At 42.8% G+C, this 24273-nt stretch overlaps 1 protein-coding gene across 1 annotated transcript in view; it reads right to left on the minus strand.

The window, feature by feature from the left end:
* Nucleotides 1-5497: 5497 nt before the first annotated feature.
* Nucleotides 5498-24273, minus strand: part of LOC307157239 (NLR family CARD domain-containing protein 3-like) — a 99335-nt gene continuing 80559 nt past the window's right edge. Inside the window, exon 8 of the mRNA XM_079869095.1 lies at nt 5498-6658. Coding sequence (XP_079725221.1) covers nt 6114-6658 — 545 coding nt within the window. The 3' untranslated portion in view covers nt 5498-6113. The remainder of the gene's footprint in view (nt 6659-24273) is intronic.

Consider the following 24273-nt stretch of genomic DNA (forward strand, 5'->3'; position numbering starts at 1 on the left):
TCGTTCTCTCTACTCACCTGTGATACTCACCTGTGATATTCACCTGTCCAACGCTCTCCCACTGTGAGTCTGACGCCAGTCTGTGAAGGAAGTGATCTCCGTTTCTCTACTCACCTGTGATACTCACCTGTCCAACGCTCTCCCACTGTGAGTCCGACGCCAGTCTGTGAAGGAAGTGGTTTTCGTTCTCTCTACTCACCTGTGATACTCACCTGTGATATTCACCTGTCCAACGCTCTCCCACTGTGAGTCTGACGCCAGTCTGTGAAGGAAGTGATCCCCGTTCTCTTTACTCACCTGTGATACTCACCTGTCCAACGCTCTCCCACTGTGAGTCTGACGCCAGTCTGTGAAGGAAGTGGTCTCTGTTCCCTCTACTCACCTGTGATCTCCGTTTCTCTACTCACCTGCGATACTCACCTGTCAAATGATGGCCAATGACTGCCGCAGGGCCCCCCCTATAAATATAGGTAGTAGTCCTTCTGACTGCCCTCTTGCTCTGTAACGGAAGTGTGTCATACTTCAGGGTCGCTCACTTCGTGTGTTGCTCTGCTGTGCTACAGGTAAGGTAGCGGCTTTACTGTCTCTGCACTTATTCCACTGTTATCAGCTACAGTTAAGTTTATTATGTATGAACGCTCGTAGATCTCCGGTTTGCGGGCCAGTCCTCCACTCCACTGTTCAATGCATTCAAAATCGGATCTTACCGATAGTTACCTGTGCTGTTTGCACACTTTGAGTTGCCTCCTTCGGGTTGACAAACTGATCGGTATGTAGGCTAAATGGTGTAGGATTTATTTTTGTATTATTTGGGGTTAACTACGATTTCTATAAATAATAGGAACCGGGCTGGTTCAGCTGGAGATCATCTTCAGCCGCATAGCATTTACCCACTGGCTGCTGTTAGTGCATGTTCTGAATATTGTAACAGATTGCTGCACACTCGTCCTGCCTTTACGGCCACTGGGCAACTACGACCATACGGTCAAATGTGTGAGCCACCTGTTTTATGTGGGCCAGTGTTTTTAAAATGTTTGAAAGTAGTTGAAGGGGTGATCTTTGCATTTATAATTTGGTTGATTAAGTTTCTTTTCTTTTTCATTATTTTGTTTTCAATTTAGTTAAAAGTTGTATTTACATTTTTGTTTGATTCTTATTACTAAGTTTAGTTTTCTTTGGTTAAGTTCTCATTGTGTTTAAATTATATTTAGTATTTTGTTTCTCTTGGTTTATTGACGTGTTTTCTTTTTGAATTTATATTATTTTGTTTTGCACTGCCTTCCTGGAACCACTGGTGGTTCTGGCAGTTTATATTGTCCTTATATTGTGATAAGTTTATTTCAGTTTGTTCTGTTTTTCTTTCTGTTCAGTGAATCCCTGTTAATTGTGTGTGTTAATTGTGTGTGTGTGTGTGTGTGTGTGTGTGTGTGTGTGTGTGTGTGTGTGTGTGTGTGTGTGTGTGTGTGTGTGTGTGTGTGTGTGTGTGTGTGTGTGTGTGTGTGTGTGTGTGTGTGTGTGTGTGTGTGTGTGTGTGTGTGTGTGTGTGTGTGTGTGTGTGTGTGTGTGTGTGTGTGTGTGTGTGTGTGTGTTCGTGTGTTCTCAGTTGCTGAGAGCCGAAGGTGTTGGTGTCCGGGTGGTGGTGTCCCTTTCTGTGTGCTGTGTTGTCTACCCCTTTTTTTTGCTGTGTTCACTGCTGTGTTTGTGTTCACGGGTGACCTCTCCCTTGGATTATTTACTGCCCTCGTTACCTCCTTCTCCTCCACTGTAGAGTTGTGACGTTCGCGAACGAACGGATTCTTTTGAACGTCTCATAAACATGAACGATGGGAGCCGAGTTGCGGCTGGAGGGGAACCGTTCTTTCTGTCGTTCTTTTTTTCCTATGCGCGTTTCACACAGATGCACACAAATTAGCTCCTCCGCGAGACAGAACAGTTATAGGGGGAGGGGCGCACCCAGCGCAGGGTATGGCGCTACTGCCTAACAGCATGATGATAGTTGTGCACGCATCCTTCACGTGAGTACCCCAGTGGAAAAAAACCCTGCGTGCCTCTGTCATTGGGTAGGAGGAGCGGAGCCATGACTTGTGCACGCTGCCGTCACATGCTTACTCCAGTAAAAAAACACACAAAAAAAACACGTAGGAGTGCCATGTAGACATTTCCATTTTATTTATTCTAATTTTATCTACAGTATATATTTAAAACTTTAAATATTTTTTGCTTTCTATCAAAATAATGTGTGATAACAATGTTCTTGTGTGGAAGTGTTTGTAGTAAAAGCTGTTTTGCACAGAAATTCATTGCAGCCGGCTTTGTTTTTGATGTTTATTTGTGAGTAGGTATTGTATGAATAACATAAGTCAACGTAGCTTTACACATACACACACTTTGTACTAAAGGTAAATCCAAAATTGTGATGTCACTGTCTAATATAGTCCACACATGACAAATAAGGTAATAATCAATATTTCAGAATAATTCAAACTCAGATATTGGTGTGTGATATCTGAGTTTTAATTATTTGACTACAAATCCCACCTCATCATTCCTCCCAGTGATTATTTCCAGGCTAAACTGAGATGCCCCCAAGCTGGCTTCTTAAAACTGACAAAATATTTAAAAAGAGCCAAAAGAGTTCAAAAGTTATTTTGAATGGCTCTTTGAAAGGAACGGATCGCCAAGATCTGGATCCCCTCAAAGAGCCATAAATCCCATCACTACTCCACTGGTAAGCCTCAGCAGCAATTATATGTATTTTCTTGTTTCCTTTCCCAAGGTATGAATGTGGTTTCAATTGTTTTAAAATTATTGAAATAAAATTTGTTCCTTTTTTGAATCTCGTCTCTGGCTGAATGGGCTTTATGCACAGCTGCACCACTTCCTTAACTTCAGGCAGGTCCTTTGTTTCCTGTTTGCCATTATTGGACCAATAGGTTAATCCAGGTGGTCAGGCACACCTGGATTAATCAGTTTATCCAATAAAGGCTGACAGGAAACAAAGGACTTGCCTGAAGTTCAGGAAGTGGTGCAGCTGTGCATAAAGCCCATTGTATACGTACCTGTGTGTCCTTAAAGGTGCCATGTGTAAGAATTGAGGTAAAAATATCCAAAAAATGAGCTACACGCATCAAAAGAATGAGAAGAAATAAGGGCGATGATGTCATTAAAAAAATGACAAGTTATAGTGCTGCAGAGATATCAACCTGAATTAGCATTAGCATTACTAGCCACGGCCCGACAGGTGTCGTAATACCAGTTTCGGCCATGGGAGGCGGTATGCGGGCAACATAACCACCAGTCAAACATGCAATACATGAATAACTCGCACGGCTTGTGGGCGTACTTGAACCTGATGTCAATCGTGTGGAAAGCTGGTGGAAAGTAGCCTACTGCCCACTACTACATTCAAATAAAATCTGATAAAAAAAAGGAACAGAACCAGAGTAAACATTGGCACTGCTTTCCATCGCTGGAGACAACTAATGGACATGAAAGAAATGAGGTTCGACTCCGAACTTGCAACATTTCCTTTGGATTGGTAAGTAAGATGCTGTTAGTATTTCGTTAGAAGTTTGTTTTATATGTTTGTGTAGTTTTTTCGGGAAGTTATAACATAGAAATGTATCGAAGGCTGTTCGATAAACGTATAACGTACATAAATATAGTATTGTAATAGTACACATATATAGCACAATCTCTATAGCTCTTTTTTTCTTGCCAACTACGTGACCTATATTATGTTTATTAAATGGCTTTCCTGAGGTAAATCTGACATAATTGTTCTCCAACTGTGTTATTGACCTCTTCACGCTGATAAAAAACACTGATTGGTCGATATTATGTATGAGGAATACTTTTTGGTAAGTTGTAGCCTACTGTATCTTTCAACAGTGTTCGTGTTTTTTTACTATTAGTAGAGGTGATCGGTTCACGTGCGCTAGGGATCTGTCGTGTAACATTTACAAGCGCCAAAACGGTATTTATTATTTGAATTGCGTAATAAAATTGGCAGAATCTGAGAGCTGAGATTTTTTTTATATCATAACTAACCTGCTCTGTCTAGTCTGTCAGTATCCGTGTCCTCTTTGCTTCGCGATTTTTCTGTGCGTGAGAAAATGGATGTGTGGCGTGAGAGCGTGTGAAAAGTGTCAATTGCGTGAGTCTCACGGTGAATGCGTGAGAGTTGGCAGCTCTGGTTACGTTGGCGCTAGCTTGGTCAACATCAGCGAATGCTGTCTGCCAAATTAATGTAATTCAAACTAACAATAAAAATGTAATATGAACAAAACGAATATGAACATATTCACTGGTAAAGGTGAAGGAGAGTAGATTGTAGATGTCATATTCATACTCTAGAGTAGACCAACTCACTTTCTGGAGGTATACTGCCCCCATCTGATATGGAATGTGGAGTATGAATCTTTTTTTTTTTACACAAGGCACCTTTAATTTTATCAATAACATTGCAATTAGGGAGTAAAATAATTCTCTGGGTGAAATTCCCAGGGTGGCGTGGTCGGTGTTTTTGGGGCAGGTTCCACCTAGACTATAACCTCCTCTGTTTTGTCCACTCTCATGCCGCCACATACAGATTTCACTATCACAGGCGTTCAGTTGATTTGCACCAAAAATACCTTCATAGTTTTTTTGCACAGTTGTATATCAACGAATTGTGTTTTGCATTTGTGAAATGTATTTTATGAATATATATTTTTATTTTGCGCATGTGAATTGCTTTTTGTGAATATTTTTTTCCACGCACGTGATTTTTTTGTGTGTGTCCGTGAATTAGGTTTCATGCCTGTGAAATTGTCTATGCATCTGTGAACTCATTTAATTCAATTCATTTCACATTTATTTGTTCAGCGTTTTTCACAATACACATCATTTCAAAGCAGCTTTACAGAAAATGCATGAGTCCATATTACAATTTACAGTGATCTGATATCAGAGGAGACTGTCTAAGTTATGCATTACAGAAATGTACATATTCAAAATCACAGTTTGCTAAAATGTATGTAGATACAATGATATCATTGAAGTAATGAATACTTGTTTGTTAACAAATGATTATGAGATTTAGAAAATATAGCATTGGTGCGTGTTGATTCACTTTTACAGTGTTTGACCAACATTAATGAAGGAGTGTGTGTGTGTGTGTGTGTGTGTGTGTGAACTGAACTGAGAACAGAACTGAACAGAAGCAGGAGTGTAAATAAATACACAGAACAATAATCAGAAACAGGAATAAAGATCAAGAGGAAACTCAAATATGAATAAAAACAGCAAAACTAAACACAACCCTGGCAACATCTATAATAATAACATGATAAATGCTGTAAATCAAATGACAACTACATACATGACTGAAATACACACACACACACACACACACACACACACACACACACACAGGTTTATATAAAGAATCATGAGATCCTTCATTCACACACTCATTGATCAACAAACTGTGATATTGACTCATTCTCTTGAATATGTGTCTTAATTCCCTCGACTTTAACTTTTTCTTTCCTGTATTTCTTTCATTGTTGCTTCTAACATTAACATCTTTGTCTTCTGGCATCATCTTTAAATGTCTCTGTTTTATGATTTATTTATTGAATTTTCACAGCAGCAGAGACAAACAATCAGAAAAGTAAAATACATAAACAATCACACATCAAATATAAAACAAAGATAATAATAAAAAGGTAAAGATCAATCCAGAAACCCCCAATAACAGGTTTAGTACAGTACACAATATATTACAGCAGAAGCGTCTTTAATAATACACACATAACCCAAAGCAGAGGAATCATGTTTTGAACAGATCCGAGAAGTTCAGATAAAACATCTCTGAATGTTTAGAGTTGAAAGTCTAGTTTTGCTCGTATCATCCAGACATGTTTCAGTGAGTCTCATTGTGTCTCATATTTCCTCTCTCTTCTCTGTGTATCATTGTCTGTTTCTCTTTATTTCACTGACAGAAGTTCAGCTGTGTTATTAATGTAATGAAGAGACAATAAGAGACTCTAGAACATCTCACTGTCACTGATTTATCATGCAGCTCAAAGCATTATGGGTAGAATCTTTCATCAGTCTATTCCCATTCATCAACACAGTTTCAATGATGATCCATAATAATAAAGCCCAAACCCAGGATAGAGTGTGTGTGTGAATGTGGTCTGGACTGTGTGTATGAGGCTCAGTGTGTCAGAGACGCTGTAGAAGGACAGATTTCCTGCACTGTGATCCACATACACTCCTATTCTACACACTCCTGTTCTCCTGCTGATGGGCTTTACAGGGAGATCAGTCACTATATTATTGTGTTTGAATGAGTAACTGGAGGAAGAGCAGGACAAACTCCAGGACTGATCATTAGATCCAAACCCACACTTATCACCCTGTCCCTTCCTGCTGATGCTCTTATATGACACTGATATACACACACCTCTCCCACTCCACTCAATCTCCCAGTAACAGCGTCCACACACACTCTCTCTACACAACACTTGACGCACATCAAATCTGTCTGGATGATCAGGATACGGCTGACTCTGAAGCTCTGTGTCAGTACGAGTAATCTCTCTGTTGTCCTCAGACAGACGGAGGTGTGTATTCACTGTGTTCGGATCCAGAGTGAACTGATGAGAATCTGATGGAGAGAAAACACACATCAGTGAATTACATTAACTTTCTATCTTGAGTCTTTCAGATCTGACTAGTTCATTTAGGATTGTAAGCAACCAATGATAATAAAGCACTAAAGAAATATCATTCTGTAACAGCTTTTGTCCTGAATGAGGTTCTGACTGAAATCGCCATGGTTACCAAACAGAAAAGATAGGATTCTTATGTTCAAATATTTCTGTAATCAGGAATTATGAAACTGTCTGAACTTTTACAGTTTTTTAATTGCTTTGCCACAATTTTCACAAGCAAGTATTACAATATGTAATATTGAGTACTTGAGCAGGCGCACGTTGGCTGCCGCAGCTCCAGATAAGCTATTGATATTGCCGTTTTACGCTTTTACTCAGTTGTAGTGGCTGTTTTATTGTTTTATTGCCAAAGTTGCAATAATAACCAGAGTTTGCCTACATCAGAAACGTTGTTTCTGGAGCTGGTTGACTGTTGGCTCGGTTTGTCGCACAGACAAAGCTGTGTCGCAGAGTGGGAATATGAAGATCACTAAATTGCTTTCCTGGATCGCATTCGTCTGGTTTATCATTTCTTCTGGCTTTCGCCCTGTGATTTTAATTCATCAATACACGGCGGATGAACTGTTTCAACTGCGCTTTCGCCTTTGCGAGCCACATCCTGCTCTACACTTTCATTGGGACATTGCATTTCAACCATGACGCAAATACATACATCGGGGGTCTCGACGAGGTTACATATCTGGTTTTCCAACCCTCGTCCCTCAAACAAATATTCACAGGCCACGGACCACAGTGTGTTAGCAAAGCTACCCAGATCAGCTGACACAAAAGCCGGTAAGAATGATCTTACTTTTGGATTATGGAATATTCGATCGCTGTCAAACAGTTGTGTATGATTTGCTCTCGGATCGTAAGTATGACTTTCTCTGTCTGACTGAGACGTGGCAACAAAGTAATGACTTCTCTCAACTCAACCATTCTACTCCCCCGGGCTATGTTTACATCTGCAAACCCTGTGCATCGGGCCGTGGTGGGGGTTTAGCAATATTACATAATGATAAATGGAAAGTCTCAGAAATATCTATGCCAGAATACACCTCATTTGAATCTACTACATTGCAAATTACTGGGTCAATTCCTACGATTCTCGCTACTGTTTATCGCCCTCCTAAGACCAACTCTGCTTTTCTACATGAATTCTCTGCGTTTTTGTCACGGTTGATGAATTCATTTGACTCTTCCTTGCGTGTTGTGTGTGTGTGTGTATGAGTGTGTGGGCGTGGTCGCTGATTATTCTCCGGGAGAATCAGCGACAGGTGATTCTCATTCCCAGTGGCTACTTATACTCACCATGTGCGCTTTGTGTTTGTCAGATCGTTGTTTGTGGATGTTCCCTGTTCAGTTCCTGTTCTTCCTCGTCTCTTCGTGTCTCCAGCCTGAGTTCTGTTTGGATTGTTCGTCGATGCAGTTTGTCTTCACGTCGTGTCTTCACCGGGATTTCACCTCACTCATCTGACCGTGCCACTCTGAGTTGCCCACACAAGCCTGCGTTACCGATGCACCCTGAGCTCTCCCTGAGGATCGTGAGATTCATCTGCATTGACTGTGTCTGTTCCCGTTTTCTTCCTACACGTTCTAAATCTGGTTCACTTGTCAAATAAAGACCAGTTTTACTTGCAATTGTCTCCTCGATTACTTGCTGTCACAGAACGATCTGACCCGGATGGAGGCAGCAAGCAACCCCGAGCTCGCGGATTATTTCGCTCACAGTTCAGCTCGTATGGAACGGCAGGAGGAGCATCTCGCCGCGACCGGCCGAGCGGTGCAAGCGTTGGTAACGCAGGTGTAAGGGCTCACCCAGCAAATACAACAACTTGCGACGCCCGCTGCGCCAACCCCACCGCCAGTTCCCCCCACTCCTCCCACACCGAATCGTCCATTAGAGCCCCGTTTACCGACGCCTGAGAGATATTCGGGTGAGCCAAACTATTGTAGAGCTTTCTTGACCAAATGCTCTATGTTTTTTGCCCTTCAGCCTCAGACATTCTGCACTGAGGATTTGAGAGTGGCCTTCGTGCTCACCTTGCTGTCTGGGCGTGCAGCTCTGTGGGGGACGGCGGTGTGGCCGTCGGGAACCAACGACCATGCTGTTCCTCGTTCGCGGCACTCTCAGAAGAGATGAAGAGGGTGTTCGACCGTGCAGTCACCGGGAGAGAAGCGGCTCGTCAGCTCACGGACATCGTCCAGGGAGAAAGACCAGTAGCTGACTATTCCATCGAGTTCCGCACCCTCGCTGCAGAGTGCCGCTGGAACGAGGAGGCGCAGTGGGACGTCTTCCTGCATGGGCTGGCTGATTGCATCCAACGCGAAATCTACGCCCTGGAGCTACCCACGAGTCTCAATGAATTGATTGATCTGGCATTACGAGTGGACGCTCGTCTGAGTCGCTTGGAGCAACACACCCGTACAACTCCGGATCATAGAGTTTTGGGACCCCCTCAGCCCAGCGGGTGTGATGCGGTCAGCCCTGTCGACGATCACGAGCCCATGCAGGTGGGTCGAGCCCGGCTCTCTCGGGAGGAGAGGGAGAGAAGGAGATCCCGAGGATTATGTTTGTACTGTGGGGGCTCTGGGCACTTCCTCAATAACTGCCCGGTAAAAGAGCGAGCCCGGCAGTAGAGAAGAGGATTCTGTCGGGCGGGGTCTCCACTCTGAAAACCTCTTCCACTCTCCTTCCGGTGAAATTGCAGTGGGCAACTCAAACTCATCAATGTCAAGCACTCATCGACTCCGGAGCTGATGGTAATTTTATGGACTGGTCCCTTGCACACAGACTTCAGATACCCACCATACCACTCACTAACAAGATCTCCGTCAATGCACTCAATGGTCAACAGTTACCCACAGTATTGCACACCACCTGTCAGTTAACACTCATCACATCCGGCAATCATTCTGAAGAACTATCATTCCTCCTCATGGACTCACCTCAGGTTCCCATTGTTCTTGGTCACCCCTGGCTGGTGCAGCATAATCCCAGGGTGGACTGGGGACATAACTCTGTTTCTGCCTGGAGCACTGAGTGTTATGCGTCTTGTTTAGTGTCTGCTGGTTCGTCTCTGTCTTGTTCTGTCTTGCAGGAGGAGCCGGTGAATTTGTCAAACGTGCCCGTTGAGTACCTCGATCTGAAGGAAGTGTTCAGTAAGTCCAGAGCTGCTTCTCTTCCCCCGCATCGTCCCTATGACTGTGCTATAGATCTACTGCCAGGTACGTCTCTGCCCAAGGGCAAGCTTTACTCTCTGTCTGTTCCCGAGAGGGAGGCCATGGAGAAATATATTTCTGATTCTCTGGCATCCAAATTCATCCGACCTTCCTCTTCTCCAGCGGGGGCGGGGTTCTTTTTTGTGGGGAAGAAGGATGGTTCTCTGCGACCTTGCATTGATTACCGAGGGCTGAATAACATCACGGTAAAGAATACTTACCCTTTGCCGTTGATGTCTTCAGCCTTCGAGAGGTTGCAGGGAGCGTCGGTCTTTACAAAACTGGACTTACGTAATGCTTATCATTTGGTCCGCATCAGGAAGGGGGATGAATGGAAGACTGCTTTTAATACCCCCAGAGGGCACTTTGAATATTTGGTTTTGCCTTTCGGGCTCTCCAATAGCCCAGCGGTCTTCCAGGCACTCGTCAATGACGTGCTGAGAGACATGGTCGATAAGTTCATTTATGTCTACCTGGATGACATATTGATTTTTTCTTCGTCTTTCCAGGAACACGTTCAGCACGTCAGACGAGTGCTTCAGAGGTTGCTAGAGAATGGGCTTTTTGTCAAGGCGGAGAAATGCGCTTTTCATGCACAGTCTGTCCCTTTCCTAGGTTACGTCATTTCGTCTGAGGGAGTGTGTATGGATCCTGACAAGGTTAAGGCTGTGGTGGATTGGCCAAGTCCAGATTCCCGTAAGGCCCTACAGAGGTTTCTGGGGTTCGCCAATTTTTACCGACGTTTCATTCGTAATTACAGCCAACTAGCTGCACCTCTGACTGCCTTGACCTCCCCCAGAACGACGTTCAGGTGGTCCGAAACAGCCGAAGCTGTATTCGCCAACCTGAAGAGCCGCTTCGTTTCGGCTCCTATTCTTACGACCCCTGATCTGTCTTGTCAGTTCGTGGTGGAGGTCGACGCGTCAGAGGTGGGGGTAGGCGCAGTGCTTTCTCAACGCTCTTCTTCAGACGACAAGATGCATCCTTGCGCATTTTTTTCTCATCGTTTATCGCCTACCTAACGTAACTATGACATTGGTAACAGGGAGTTGTTGGCAGTCAAGTTAGCATTGGAAGAATGGCGACATTGGTTAGAAGGGTCGGGGGTACCTTTTATCGTCTGGACTGATCACAAGAACTTAGAATACATTCGATCTACCAAAAGACTCAACTCCAGGCAGGCTCGGTGGGCTCTTTTTTTCGGTCGTTTTGATTTTCCTCTTTCGTACCGCCCGGGTTCTAAGAACATCAAACCCGATTCTTTATCTCGTATTTTTGATCCATCCGAACGCCCGTCCACTCCCGAGTGCATTTTACCGGAGACTCTATTCATCTCCACACTCCGATGGGAGGTCGAATCGAAGGTCAAGACGGCCTTAGAAGGGGTAACGCCTCCGTCCCGGTGCCCACCGAACCGCTTGTTTGTGCCGGAGGGATTACGGTCCGACGTTATTCAGTGGGGTCATTGTTCCAATGTGGCCTGTCACCCAGGAGTAAACCGTACTAGATTTCTAGTTAACCCTCTGAGGTCGACAAACGCGCCGGCGCGTTTTGCCATATTTTCTTCACATTGTAGCACTATAAACTTAAATTACTCCGTCATTTATGGTCATACAGAAAAAAGAAATATAAAAAAAGAATCTGTGATATTTTTACTTTTGTAGGTGTCCACTTACAATCAAATCAAAACATTGTGCTTTTGTAAAATAAAGAAAATAAACAGGGTGTGCGTTCTGCCTCTCCGTCGCGGTGAACTTTTTTTTCTTGAGCACGTCTATAAACTGAAACAAAACTCAGTGAATACTTGTCACACATTTATGAGCCATATACCTTTATAAACATTTAAGTGTGTACTTTTAAATGATCGGATTCAAACTGAAAACAAATATTCTCTGTTTAAGTAAGGGACCGTTCGGTATTTATGGAAGGGGCCACCGGAGGAAAATAGGGGAGGGTCATGTCTTTTTATTCTTTGTTGAGGGGAGGGTCATCCAACTTTTTTTAGTCTAGGGGGAGGGTCACCCAACTTTTATATTCATTAAAACAGCAACATTTCAAAGTGGCTTGTTTTGTGCTATTTTTTTCCATTTAGCTCCATGTTGATCTCGCGTTATCAGCCCCCCTTCGATATCAGATGGGTCTGACCCAACAAAAATCCAGTTTGGCGCTGTTTGACAGTGTGCGCTTCAGGTCGCGCTTAGAAAAAGTGCATCATGTCAGAACAGAATGCCAAAGAAATGTTTACCCGGCAAAGCTTTAAAGCACGAGCAAATAATGAACTTTTGTTAAGTGCACAGTGTCCTGTGAGTGTAACTCTACCGCTGCATTAACATGTGATGTGAACGTACGTCGAGTTTAACAGTATTGGGACTGAGGCGCCAGAACTGCTGATAGAATGTGCGCTGTAGCGCGATAGGCCTACTGCATATTTTAGTTTCCATTCTTATTTTGTTTCTACGATGTGTAAGATGTAGGGCTACCACCAGCCGCGGCGCTACCATTGGGCCCGGGTGGGCATTTAGGTCCGGGCCCACCCATTTTCTATAGCCTATGGTTTTGTACGTTTCTTAATTCGGATCTATTTGCGATGATCGATCCAAATTCTAAACAAACAGTTTACATGCTTCGTCCTTGTTACATTATTCATTAAGATAATAATTAATAAATACACGCATAATTATCAGTGAACTTGATAAATGTTGCAGATATGTTTTACATGCATGCACAAACAAATGCCTTTCAACTTGTGTGTGCAAAATTCAGAATAAAATTAATGTGCAGCAATTTGCACAAATACAGAGTCTGTAGGCCTACTGTGTTGTTACCATTAAATAAGCTCATTTAGTTTCATTTTTGTTAAAATATTATAATGTTATTTTTTCATCTATGTTGATTATGAAAAGTGAACCGCACACACGAGTATACGCAATATCGAGAGACATGGAGCGGGTCAGACATGATTTTGACCACTTAATTAAGTTTTGTTTTGCAGAAAACGATTTTTTTAAGTGAATTTCGTTTTGTATAAATTGTATCTTAATTTTAATATTTTTTTTTATCAACCAATTGCCAAATACCAAATATAGCAGACAACACAATCATAGAGGCGCCCGCGTGGTCACTTGCACTGCTCGTAAACAGGAGCGCATCTCATCCTAACTTAACGAAACTCAGCATATGCCTCACATACATGAAATATATCTTAAGAAAGCTTGAAATGTCTTTTTAACAATTTAAAAGAAATAGGCTACTCTCTGGTTATGTAATGATGTGCATTTCTCTCTATAGGCGTGTTCACTACTACGGAGATGGCGATCGTCAACTTCATCTTTACAGCTGTTGTTGCTGTTAATAAACTAAAAATAATAGGCTTATAATTTTATTAAACAATAAATTAAATGAAATTTTTATTGTATTAAAAAAGCAACAAAAAAATCCTGTTTATCAATATTGTGTGTGTGTGTGTGTGTGTGTGTGTGTGTGTGTGTGTGTGTGGAAATAATTTGTCCGCAGCTGCTCAAAAAAAAAATAATAAAAAAAACCCACTGTCAGTGTTTTGTAAGGAACAGGCAAATATGTTTAATATAGCAGGAGACATTTTAATTGTTTACTAATAAAACAGTTATTTTTTTATGTCAGTGTCGGCTAGACAGAAGAAGTTGACGACTCGCGATCTTCGCAGCACTACCACATCTTTAAATCACTATTAGTAGGCTATTATTTAAGTTAACAAAAAATACATAGACCTACACCACAAAAACTAGTTGAGGATAAATTCGTTAAAATTGGGCGATTCCAGTGAATGGACGTGACATTTGCAGTCAAAACTTAAAATAAAAATTGTCAGAAAAAGCATTTATTTGAAACGTCTGAAAGCAGTCAAGACATTAGAAAAATATCAGTCTACACATGCGTTTTATATTTAATATGAGGGAAATACACATGTGACGTGACACCAAAAAATCTTTAACTTTTAGGTGGCAAAATATTTTTTTAGTAATTCTATAAATTACACTGTGCAAACCAAAATATATACCCACCGGATGAATAAAGATCGGCCTCCACAGAAAATTAAATTTTATATTATTTTTATTTTATTTTTCGTGTTTGCATTTATGTAAAAAAAAAAAAAAAAAAAGTTACGGATGTGACAGTTCTCCATTACGCACGGACATGACTGCTCTGAAGCGACTTTAAAAATTGCACAGAGACCTCAAACAGAAAGCACAAAGCCTTTCTTTAAAGTGAATTTCGTTTTTTTATTAATTTTAATCAATGTTTCATCTGGATTTAATAAATAAGAAGTAGTCTAAATATAGTAGAAAATAGATAATCATGACACGGAGGCGCGGGCGAGTGAACTGGACTCTTGTCTCATAAATGAACCGAAACTCAGCGTAAGGTATGCTACTTGCCTCATAGACCTGATAAATATATAGAAAGCTTGAAATGTCTACTTTTAAACATGCAGAACAATTCAAAACGAAGGAAAACAGACTGCTTTCTCCTTATGAAATGTGCATTTCTCTCTGGCGCGTTCTGAGAAGATCGCGACGCATCGTCAACTTCATCTTTGCAGTAGACACAGAAAACACTTGTTTATTAAAAACAATTAATATGTATAGCTATATATGACATAATCATAATCATTACTTTTGCCGGTTCTTTGTGACAGCTTTTAGATGCTTTATTCGCAACACCACCCACATGTTGAACGAGTCACACCGCATCAGCACCGAAAACATGATTTTTTTTCAAATCTAAAATAAAAAATCGTGACACGAACCGAATCGTAGGTTTGGTCTATCATTACAGCCAGATGAGAAAGCAAGAGTTTATGGTTTAAAAAACAAACAAACAATGGCTATCTGAACATCTTTGCCAAGCGCAAACCAGTACAGAATTAGGCTAATCAATAAATTATCGGGGAGGGTCATGCCTTTTTTCACAATCATTTTGGAGGGTCATAGAAAAAATTATTGCTGGCGAAGGGAGGGTCATGTCTTTTTTGACAACAGATCTCAAAACTCCTCCGGTGGCCCCTTAAATAAATAACGAACAGTCCCTAATTTGTATAAAACCAACAAGATGTCCAGCTTCTCAAACGCTTCCTAATTATTTTTTAATTTGAACACGCCCACTCGCGCAAAAGATATTCACATGCAAATCTCCACATGGAACGCGAACGCGCTCGTTACCTCAGAAACAAAACACCAAAACACTTCACAAGTCTCTGCTTTTCGTCGAGTTTGAAAGAATTTGTGAGCTTACATTGGAATTACCTCAGAAGAAGAAGAACGCGATTTGAAGACAAGAAAGATGTAAGGTAAGAAATTCTTACATATTAGTTTGTTATTGTTGCATAAATTTCACATTGCAGTTGAACTGTTGCTAGATATATGGTGAATATTATAATATTTAGACCCGTGTTTACTGTTACTGTGTTTGTGGATATCTGCTCAAACGTAGATATGTAGGCTATATGGTAACCATAATGTTTTATATTTGAGCGCGATCGCGTTTGAATGCATCATATTTGGATCGCGATCGTGTTTGAAAAGCACCAAACGGCTTCATGTTTTTACTATTATCTCATTTCATATCATCATAACGAATGGAAACATTTGAAGTAACATGATAATCAATATATTTTTCTCTAGCTTAGTTGTTACTGAAATATTTTGGAAGATTTATAGGCTGATATGGTTATTGTTATTATTATTTTATGCAGCACTGCGCATAGCCTATGCCTACAAGGCACAACAAACCTGGTGTTCATTATATTATTGTTGGAAACATTTATGTGTGTGTGTGTGTGTGTGCATGTGTGTATTCTGTGAATTTTAAAAAGCAATTTTAACTAGAAAAATCTCAAATTTATTCCCAAAATCGTGCAGGCCTATAGTTTCTCTTGATATCAGTATGTTCACTTTTTTTTTCTTTCAGGGCCCAGATGCCACTCCTGCTGACTTCCACATTCACATGAGTCTATGTACATGAACATGGTAAAGTGAAAATCAAACACCTTGGAAATGAAAGGTATGTACAATGTTTTTAGGAATGGCACAAAGGTCTCTGTCTTTGGATAATTGTTTTCAATGAGTGCTTTTTCTTCATTTGTTTTGTATCTTTGGATTATGTTGTGTTGTAAATAAATCCCAAAAATCTAAAAAATCTAAAAGCCATTCTTTTTTAAATCTCCTCATTCTTTGTGCAAGGTTGCTCAGAATGATAGGGCCTGATAGCTCATGATAGGGCCTGATAGCTCCTAATAGAGCCATTAGGGAGTGTCTTTGTCTTTCTCAGGTGTGAAAAACTTACATATTAATGAGCTCCCGCATAAAACTTTTTCACACAAAACACGTCGTAAAATTTTTAAATCAATATATTGTCTTATCTGAATGAGCAGTCAGGGTGATTTTCACATAGTTTTGGAGCAAATATTCTAGGCTACGTGATACAATTTTCAAAAGTCTTGTGAAGAAATAATCAGTATGGGTTTCATGAGCTTATTTCAGTGAGAATTTTTTTTGTATTTTCACAAACCACGCATAAATGTCATTATCTCAAAACAACAAACTTTTACACACATGCTGCTGATATATTATTGTAGCAGAGTTTGTGCTGAATACAGTGTAATTAGACTTTAGCCATGAAAATGTCACAAGTAACAGAAATAAGCACAAATGTCAGAGCATGTCAGAACACCTCCAAGGCCCAGAAAACAGAGGGTTAAGCAACGATTTTGGTGGCCATCTATGGCTCGCGACATTCGGGATTTTGTTTTGGCTTGCTCGGTCTGTGCGATTGTTAAGACTTCCAATCGGCCCCCAGATGGGCTTCTTCAACCGCTGTCTGTCCCTTCGAGACCTTGGTCCCATATTGCGCTAGATTTTGTTACCGCCCTCCCACCCTCCCACCCTCCGACCCTCCCACCCTCCGAAGGCAATACGGTTGTTTTAACCGTAGTGGACCGGTTCTCGAAGGCGACTCATTTTATTCCGTTGCCCAAATTGCCTTCAGCCAAGGAAACAGCGGTGACTGTCATCGATCACGTCTTTCGGTTACATGGCCTCCCGACGGACGTGGTTTCTGACAGGGGATCCCAATTCGTCTCCAAATTTTGGCAGGAATTTTGTAAATTACTGGGGGCCACTGTCAGTCTGTCCTCGGGTTACCACCCCCAGAGCAATCGTCAGACCGAGAGAGCCAACCAAGATTTAGAGAGAATGTTGCGATGTGTGGTGTCAAAGAATCCTTCCTCCTGGTGCCAACAACTTTCTATGGTGGAGTACGCACACAACTCGTTACCAGTGTCATCTACGGGCCTATCTCCGTTTGAGTGTAGCTTAGGATACCAGCCACCAATTTTTCCTAGTCTGGAATCCGAAGTCGCGGTCCCCTCTGCTCACGCCTTCGTCCAGAGGTGTCACCGTACATGGACCAGAGCCCGGGAGACTCTGCTCCAAGTAGGGGCGCGCACCAAGGTCAAGGCCAATCGCTACCGGTCAAGACCTCCCGTATACGTCGTCGGCTCCAAAGTGTGGCTTTCTACCAAGAATATTCCTCTCCATTCCGTTTCGAATAAGTTAGCTCCTAAATTCATTGGCCCGTTTCCTGTCACCAAAGTCATTAGTCCGGTGACAGTCCGACTCAAACTTCATCCTGCGTACAGGAGAATTCATCCCGTGTTCCATGTTTCCAAATTAAAGCCCGTATTTTATTCTCCCATTAATCCACCGGTCCCGGTTCCTCCACTGCCGCGTCTCGTAGACGGGGAACCATCTTATTCGGTAAATCGTATTCTGGACTCGAGACGGAGGGGACGCGGATTTCAGTATTTGGTGGACTGGGAAGGTTACGGTCCGGAGGAGAGAAGTTGGGTACCTGCTAGGGACATATTGCATCAATACCTTATTGATGATTACAATCAACAGGTAGGTGGTTCTGGGAGCACCAGGAGGCGTTCCTAGGGGGAGGGGTACTGTCACGGTTGATTAATTAATTTGACTCTTCCTTGCGTGTTGTGTGTGTGTGTATGAGTGTGTGGGCGTGGTCGCTGATTATTCTCCGGGAGAATCAGCGACAGGTGATTCTCATTCCCAGTGGCTACTTATACTCACCGTGTGCGCTTTGTGTTTGTCAGATCGTTGTTTGTGGATGTTCCATGTTCAGTTCATGTTCTTCCTCGTCTCCTCGTGTGTGAGTTCTGTTTGGATTGTTCGTCGATGCAGTTTGTCTTCACATCGTGTCTTCACCGGGATTTCACCTCACTCATCTGACCGTGCCACTCTGAGTTGCCCACGCAAGCCTGCGTTACCGACGCACCCTGAGCTCTCCCTGAGGATCGTGAGATTCATCTGCATCGACTGTGTCTGTTCCCGTTTTCTTCCTACACGTTCTAAATCTGGTTCACTTGTCAAATAAAGACCAGTTTTACTTGCAATTGTCTCCTCGATTACTTGCCGTCACAGTTTTTAACCTTTCTTTCTTCATTGTCAGCTAATGTGATTCTGCTCGGGGACTTTAATATTCATATTGATAATAGTGTATCTACAAGGGATTTTTTATCATGTCTTGATGGCTTTGGCTTACAACAATTTATTAATTCATCTACCCATGTAAAAGGTCATACCTTGGATCTTGTGTGTTGTTCAGGTGTAACTCCTCATAATTGTACTACTTCTGATCTGTCCTTATCAGATCATATGCTGGTGTTGTTTAATGTTCAGTTACCTGTTTTTAAGCATAATCTATGTCGTTCTATCTCATTCCGGAACATAAAAAACATTGTTGCGGTTTTTGCTGAAGGATTTTCCAACCTTTGTAGCAATGTTCACTATTCCACCCCAGACGACCTGGTTCTGCATTACAATACTGGATTGCAAACGATTTTAGATGTCTGTGCTCCATTAAAAACCAGGTCGGTTTCATTTGTCAACTCTGCTCCTTTGTTTACTCCAGAACTACGCATGTCAAAAGTTAAAGGTCGACGCCTGAAACGATTATATGTCAAGACTGGACTTGTGGTGCATAAAGAACTGTATTCTGAGCATATAAAAAATTATAAGGTTGCCCTTACTACAGCTAAAACTGATTACTTTGCCAGTGTGATTAATTCTGGTGAAGGGAACACAAGAATCCTTTTCTCTGTAGTAAATAATATTTTAAAACCACCTGATTCTTTTCCTTCACATCTTTGCTCATCTCTGTGAAAGTTTTTTGTCTTTTTTCATAAGGAAAATTGAAAGCATTCAGCAACAAATGTCTGTGACAAAGCTAGATAGCTGTCAATTTAACCCTTGTTCTGATCAACCTCTTAATTCTATGCTTTCCTCTTTTGAACTTCCAACCATCGAGGAAGTAATTGTCACAGGTCGGGGTGGGCCAAGCCAGACTGCACCCACCCCTGGAGACCGGGTGCCGCCTCGAGGAGCGTGTCACGGAACCAAACAGCAGACAGAGGATAAAGGAATAACAATTTCTTTATTGAGTTAAAAGCAGATCATTTGAAAAGTCCTAATTAAAATCTTCCTTCTCGTCGCCAGAAGCGATCCGATGGGCCCCCTGGACCGGGGCGGGATGTAGGTTCGTGGACACCCTGCAGCTCGTCGGAGAGGGATCAGAGGAGGACGCACACCATCCAGGTAGGTCACTGGGTAAGTGCTCTTTACAGGGCTCGCAAGGAGGTCGTGGTTATACGGACCCCATTCGGGCTGGAACCAAGTAGGTATTCAGGTGCGAGGGTGAAGCGAGTCACTGATGCTGCTCCGAAGGTAGGTCACTGTGACGATACAGCAAGGATTTAACTGTTCGACAGTATATGAACCATTCCGTTAAAGTACCTTCTCTATTTCCGAACAGGGCAGAGGCTTTCGATTAGGGCGTGTGGAGACCACCAGGCGGGGAGGACGCTTTGAGCAAGACGCTCCACTTCGGCTGTGCGCTGTAACCGGGTAACCGGGTTTAACTATTCAACAGCACATGAAAACATTCAGTTAAAATACCTTCTCTCGTTCTGAACAGGGCAGAGGCCTTCAATGGGGCATGTGGAGACCACCAGGCGGGGAGGACACTTTGAGCAAGACATTCCACTTCGGCTGTGCGCTGTAACCGGATAACCGGGTTTAACTATTCAACGGCACATGAAACCTTCAGCCGCAATACCTTCTCTCGTTCCGAACAGGCCAACGGCTTTCAATAGGAGCGTGTGGAGACCACCAGGCAGGAAGGATGCTTTAAGCGAGTCACTCCAATTCAGCTGTACACTGTAACAATGCAACAGGCTTTAACTATTCAACAGTAGATGAAACATTCAGCTGCAATACCTTTTCTCGTTCTGAACAGGGCAGCGGCTTTCGTTAGGAGCGTGTGGAGACCACCAGGCAGGAAGGATGCTTTAAGCGAGTCACTCCACTTCAGCTGTACACTGTAACAATGCAACAGGCTTTAACCATGCAACAGTAGATGAAACATTCAGCTGCAATACCTTTTCTCGTTCTGAACAGGGCAGCGGCTTTCAATGGGGCATGTGGAGACCACCAGGTGGGGAGGACACTTTGAGCAAGACATTCCACTTCGGCTGTGCGCTGTAACCGGATAACCGGGTTTAACTATTCAACGGCACATGAAACCTTCAGCCGCAATACCTTCTCTCGTTCCGAACAGGCCAACGGCTTTCAATAGGAGCGTGTGGAGACCACCAGGCAGGAAGGATGCTTTAAGCGAGCCACTCCACTTCAGCTGTACACTGTAACAATGTAGCAGGGTTTAACAGTTCAACAGCATAGAAAACATTCAGCATTAACAGAGCCAGGCTGTCTCAAACTGGTAAGTTGGGCGCTGGATATATCAAAGCCTTCCTTGGAGAAGGCGAGTGAAAGACTGTAAGGAAAGATTGCACAGCAGACTACTATTACTTCTCCACACGATGAACTTCACTCCATAACACAAACCGTGTGAATCGTCGTTTCAGGCACTGCATTCCACTCGCACACCGTGCATTCGGGCCAGCACTCACCCACCGGTCTTTCTCCACCAGATCAACTCTCGTCTCTCACAAGGGCTCAACTTCTCTCCAGAGATAGCAGAAAACGGGTGCAGCGATCGTCACATTCAGCAAGGAGCGGGCAAAAGTTGGAGACAGATCAACAATTCACTCGGTGTACTAATTCACTCGTGCCACACACTTCTCAGACTCTCAACACCACTTCAGTGTTAGTGCATATAAACAACGGATCCGATACTCATCACCTTGCGTCTTCCCCACTGCTGACGATATTCCTTGGGTTTTCGTTGATAAATACCTCACTCTCTTCTTTCCACTTCTCAGCTTCAATCTTCGCCCGCTTCACAGCCCAGCCTCAAATCCAAAACAACCCACCTACAAACACAGTATCTCACGGGAGGAGAACCCCCCTCACGGGAGGAGAAACCACCACAGTCTGTTTCCTCTCTCTTTTTAAAGCCCCATCTGAATCCGTGTTCCTCTCACAACGCTCTCTGTAATTACTCCACACCTGCTGTCAATCGGCAATTGGCCTCACTGCCATGGCAACAGATTCGCAGTGCAATGAGAAGGGCGTCCACAGGTGGTCTCCAAATTACACTGCATTCACAAGGGCTTTAATCTCTTTCTAATTTTTGTCACACCGTGACATAATCAATACTATTAATAAGAGTAAATCTACCACATGTCAGTTGGACCCTATTCCAACGTACTTGGTTAAAGCCTGCTTGTCTTCTCTATCTTCTTTAATTACGGAAATCATACACTCTTCACTTACTTCTGGAACTGTTTCATCTCAATTGAAAACTGCTGTGATAATTCCTTTACTTAAAAAAACGGGGGCTGATTCAAGTAACTTTGATAATTTTCGTCCCATCTTAACTCTTCCTTTCCTTTCTAAAATTTTGGAAAGGTGTGTTGCAGCTCAAGTCCAGAATCATCCGTCTCATAATGGTCTCTACGAGCAATTTCAATCTGGGTTTCGACCTTTCCATAGTGTTGAGACTGCACTAGTTAAGATCTCCAATGACCTATTGCTAGCTGCTGACTCTGGACTTTTATCTATACTAATTCTGCTTGATCTAAGTGCAGCATTTGATACTATATCACACAGCATTATGTTGCACAGATTGGAGTCTATTGGAATTATTGGTACCCCTTTGACTTGGTTTCAATCATACTTTACGGGCCGTACTCAATTTGTACAGTTGAAGCAGTTCTGCTCAAAGACTTCATATGTCAATACAGGTGTCCCGCAGGGCTCAGTTTTGGGTCCTCTTTTATTTATCATTTATCTTTTACCCCTTGGTAATATTTTTAGGAAATTTAGCATTCAATTCCACCTATATGCTGACGACACCCAACTTTATCTGTCCTCTAAGGGCCCGTCCACACGGAGACGCGTTTCGCTGTATACGTATAATTTTTTTATCGTATTAGCGTTTCGTCCACACGGATCCGGCGTTTTGGGAGACTGAAACCGCTATTTTTTGAAACCGGGTCCCAAAGTGGATAAATCTGAAAACGACACCCTTGCGGTTTCGTGTGTACAGCCAATCCGTATATTTTGTGAAACGATGATGTCATCACATCACGCGTCGTCTGTGTCACGAGTAACAGCAACAACAATAATGGCGGACTTATATGATTGTATTCGTGCTGCAGAAGCTACTAAGCCTACTAGCTTTATTACAGCAAAATCTATTGCTTCTCTGCAACTGTGGTGAGCAAAAAGCGATACTCTTTGTCTTCTTCTTCTTGGTTCGTATACAGCGCGCAAGGTTATGCGCATGCTCAAAGTCTTCTTCTCCGTGTATAGTGTATCTCTGTGGCAGAATTACAGCGCCCCATACTGGTCTGGCATATATACTACAACGTTTTCAGTCGGTTTCAGTGGTTTCGTGTGTACGCAGATATTTCTTGAGACGACGCCGTGTTTACGGAATTTTTTTTTAGAACGAGGAAAAAAAAATATCGGATCGGGAACGCACCGGCTTCGTGTGGACGTGGCCTAAACCTTCCGCTAATTTTCCTCCATCTGTCCTCTCAGATTGTTTGGCAAAGATTAAAGAATGGTTTACTTCAAATTTTCTTAAACTTAACACCAGTAAAACAGAAATTCTTCTAGTTGGCTTAAAAAACAATATGTCGAAATCTACATGTTCATCTGTGAAAATTGACAATTTACTAGTCTCTATATCTAAACAAGTTAAAAGTCTGGGGGTCATTTTGGACAGTACCCAGCAAACACATTTACGTTGTGGCAACGTCTGTGGCACGTTGCATTTCTGCTATGGCAACGTCGCTGTCTACATGCTCGCAACATTGTAACAACGTAGAATTGTAAGACGTGACAGGACTGTAGCAACGTTGTTGCGCGACATTCAGCAACTGAGAGACGACGTTCTGACAATATTTTTATATGGTGTATTTTGTTAGATAATTATATACTTTTTATCGTTTATTGTTTATCTATATTATTATTTAATGGGGCTATCAACACCTGCAAGTGTAGCCTTCACTTTGAAGAGTAAAAATGACAGAAGGTTTTGTTAATTCAACTTTATTAAAACTGCATCCATCCATCCATCCATCTTCCTCCGCTTATCCGGGGCCGGGTCGCGGGGGCAGCAGTCTAAGCAGAGATGCCCAGACTTCCCTCTCCCTGGACACTTCCTCCAGCTCTTCCGGGGGGACACCGAGGCGTTCCCAGGCCAGCCGGGAGTCTCTCCAGCGTGACCTAGGTCTTCCCCGGGGTCTCCTCCCAGTGGGACGCGCCCGGAACACCTTCCCGGGAAGGCGTCCAGAAGGCATCCGGAACAGATGCCCGAGCCACCTCAGCTGACCCCTCTCGATATGGAGGAGCAGCGGCTCTACTCTGAGCTCCTCCCGAGTGACTGAGCTTCTCACCCTATCTCTAAGGGATCGCCCAGCCACCCTGCGGAGAAAGCTCATTTCGGCCGCCTGTATCCGGGATCTTGTCCTTTTGGTCATGACCCAAAGCTCATGACCATAGGTGAGAGTAGGAACGTAGATTGACCGGTAAATCGAGAGCTTCACCTTGCGGCTCAGCTCTTTCTTCACCACAACAGACCGGTACATCGACCGCATTACTGCAGAAGCTGCACCGATCCGTCTGTCAATCTCCCGTTTCATCCTTCCTTCACTTGTGAACAAAACCCTAAGATACTTAAACTCCTCCACTTGAGGCAGGAACTTTCCACCAACCTGAAGTGAGCAAGCCACCCTTTTCCGACTGAGGACCATGGCCTCAGATTTGGAGGTGCTGATTCTCATCCCAGCCGCTTCACACTCAGCTGCATCCACAAATCCAGAGGA

The sequence above is a fragment of the Squalius cephalus genome (assembly GCF_949319135.1).
Source record: "Squalius cephalus genome assembly, chromosome: 4".
NCBI classification, from domain to species: Eukaryota; Metazoa; Chordata; class Actinopteri; order Cypriniformes; family Leuciscidae; genus Squalius; species Squalius cephalus.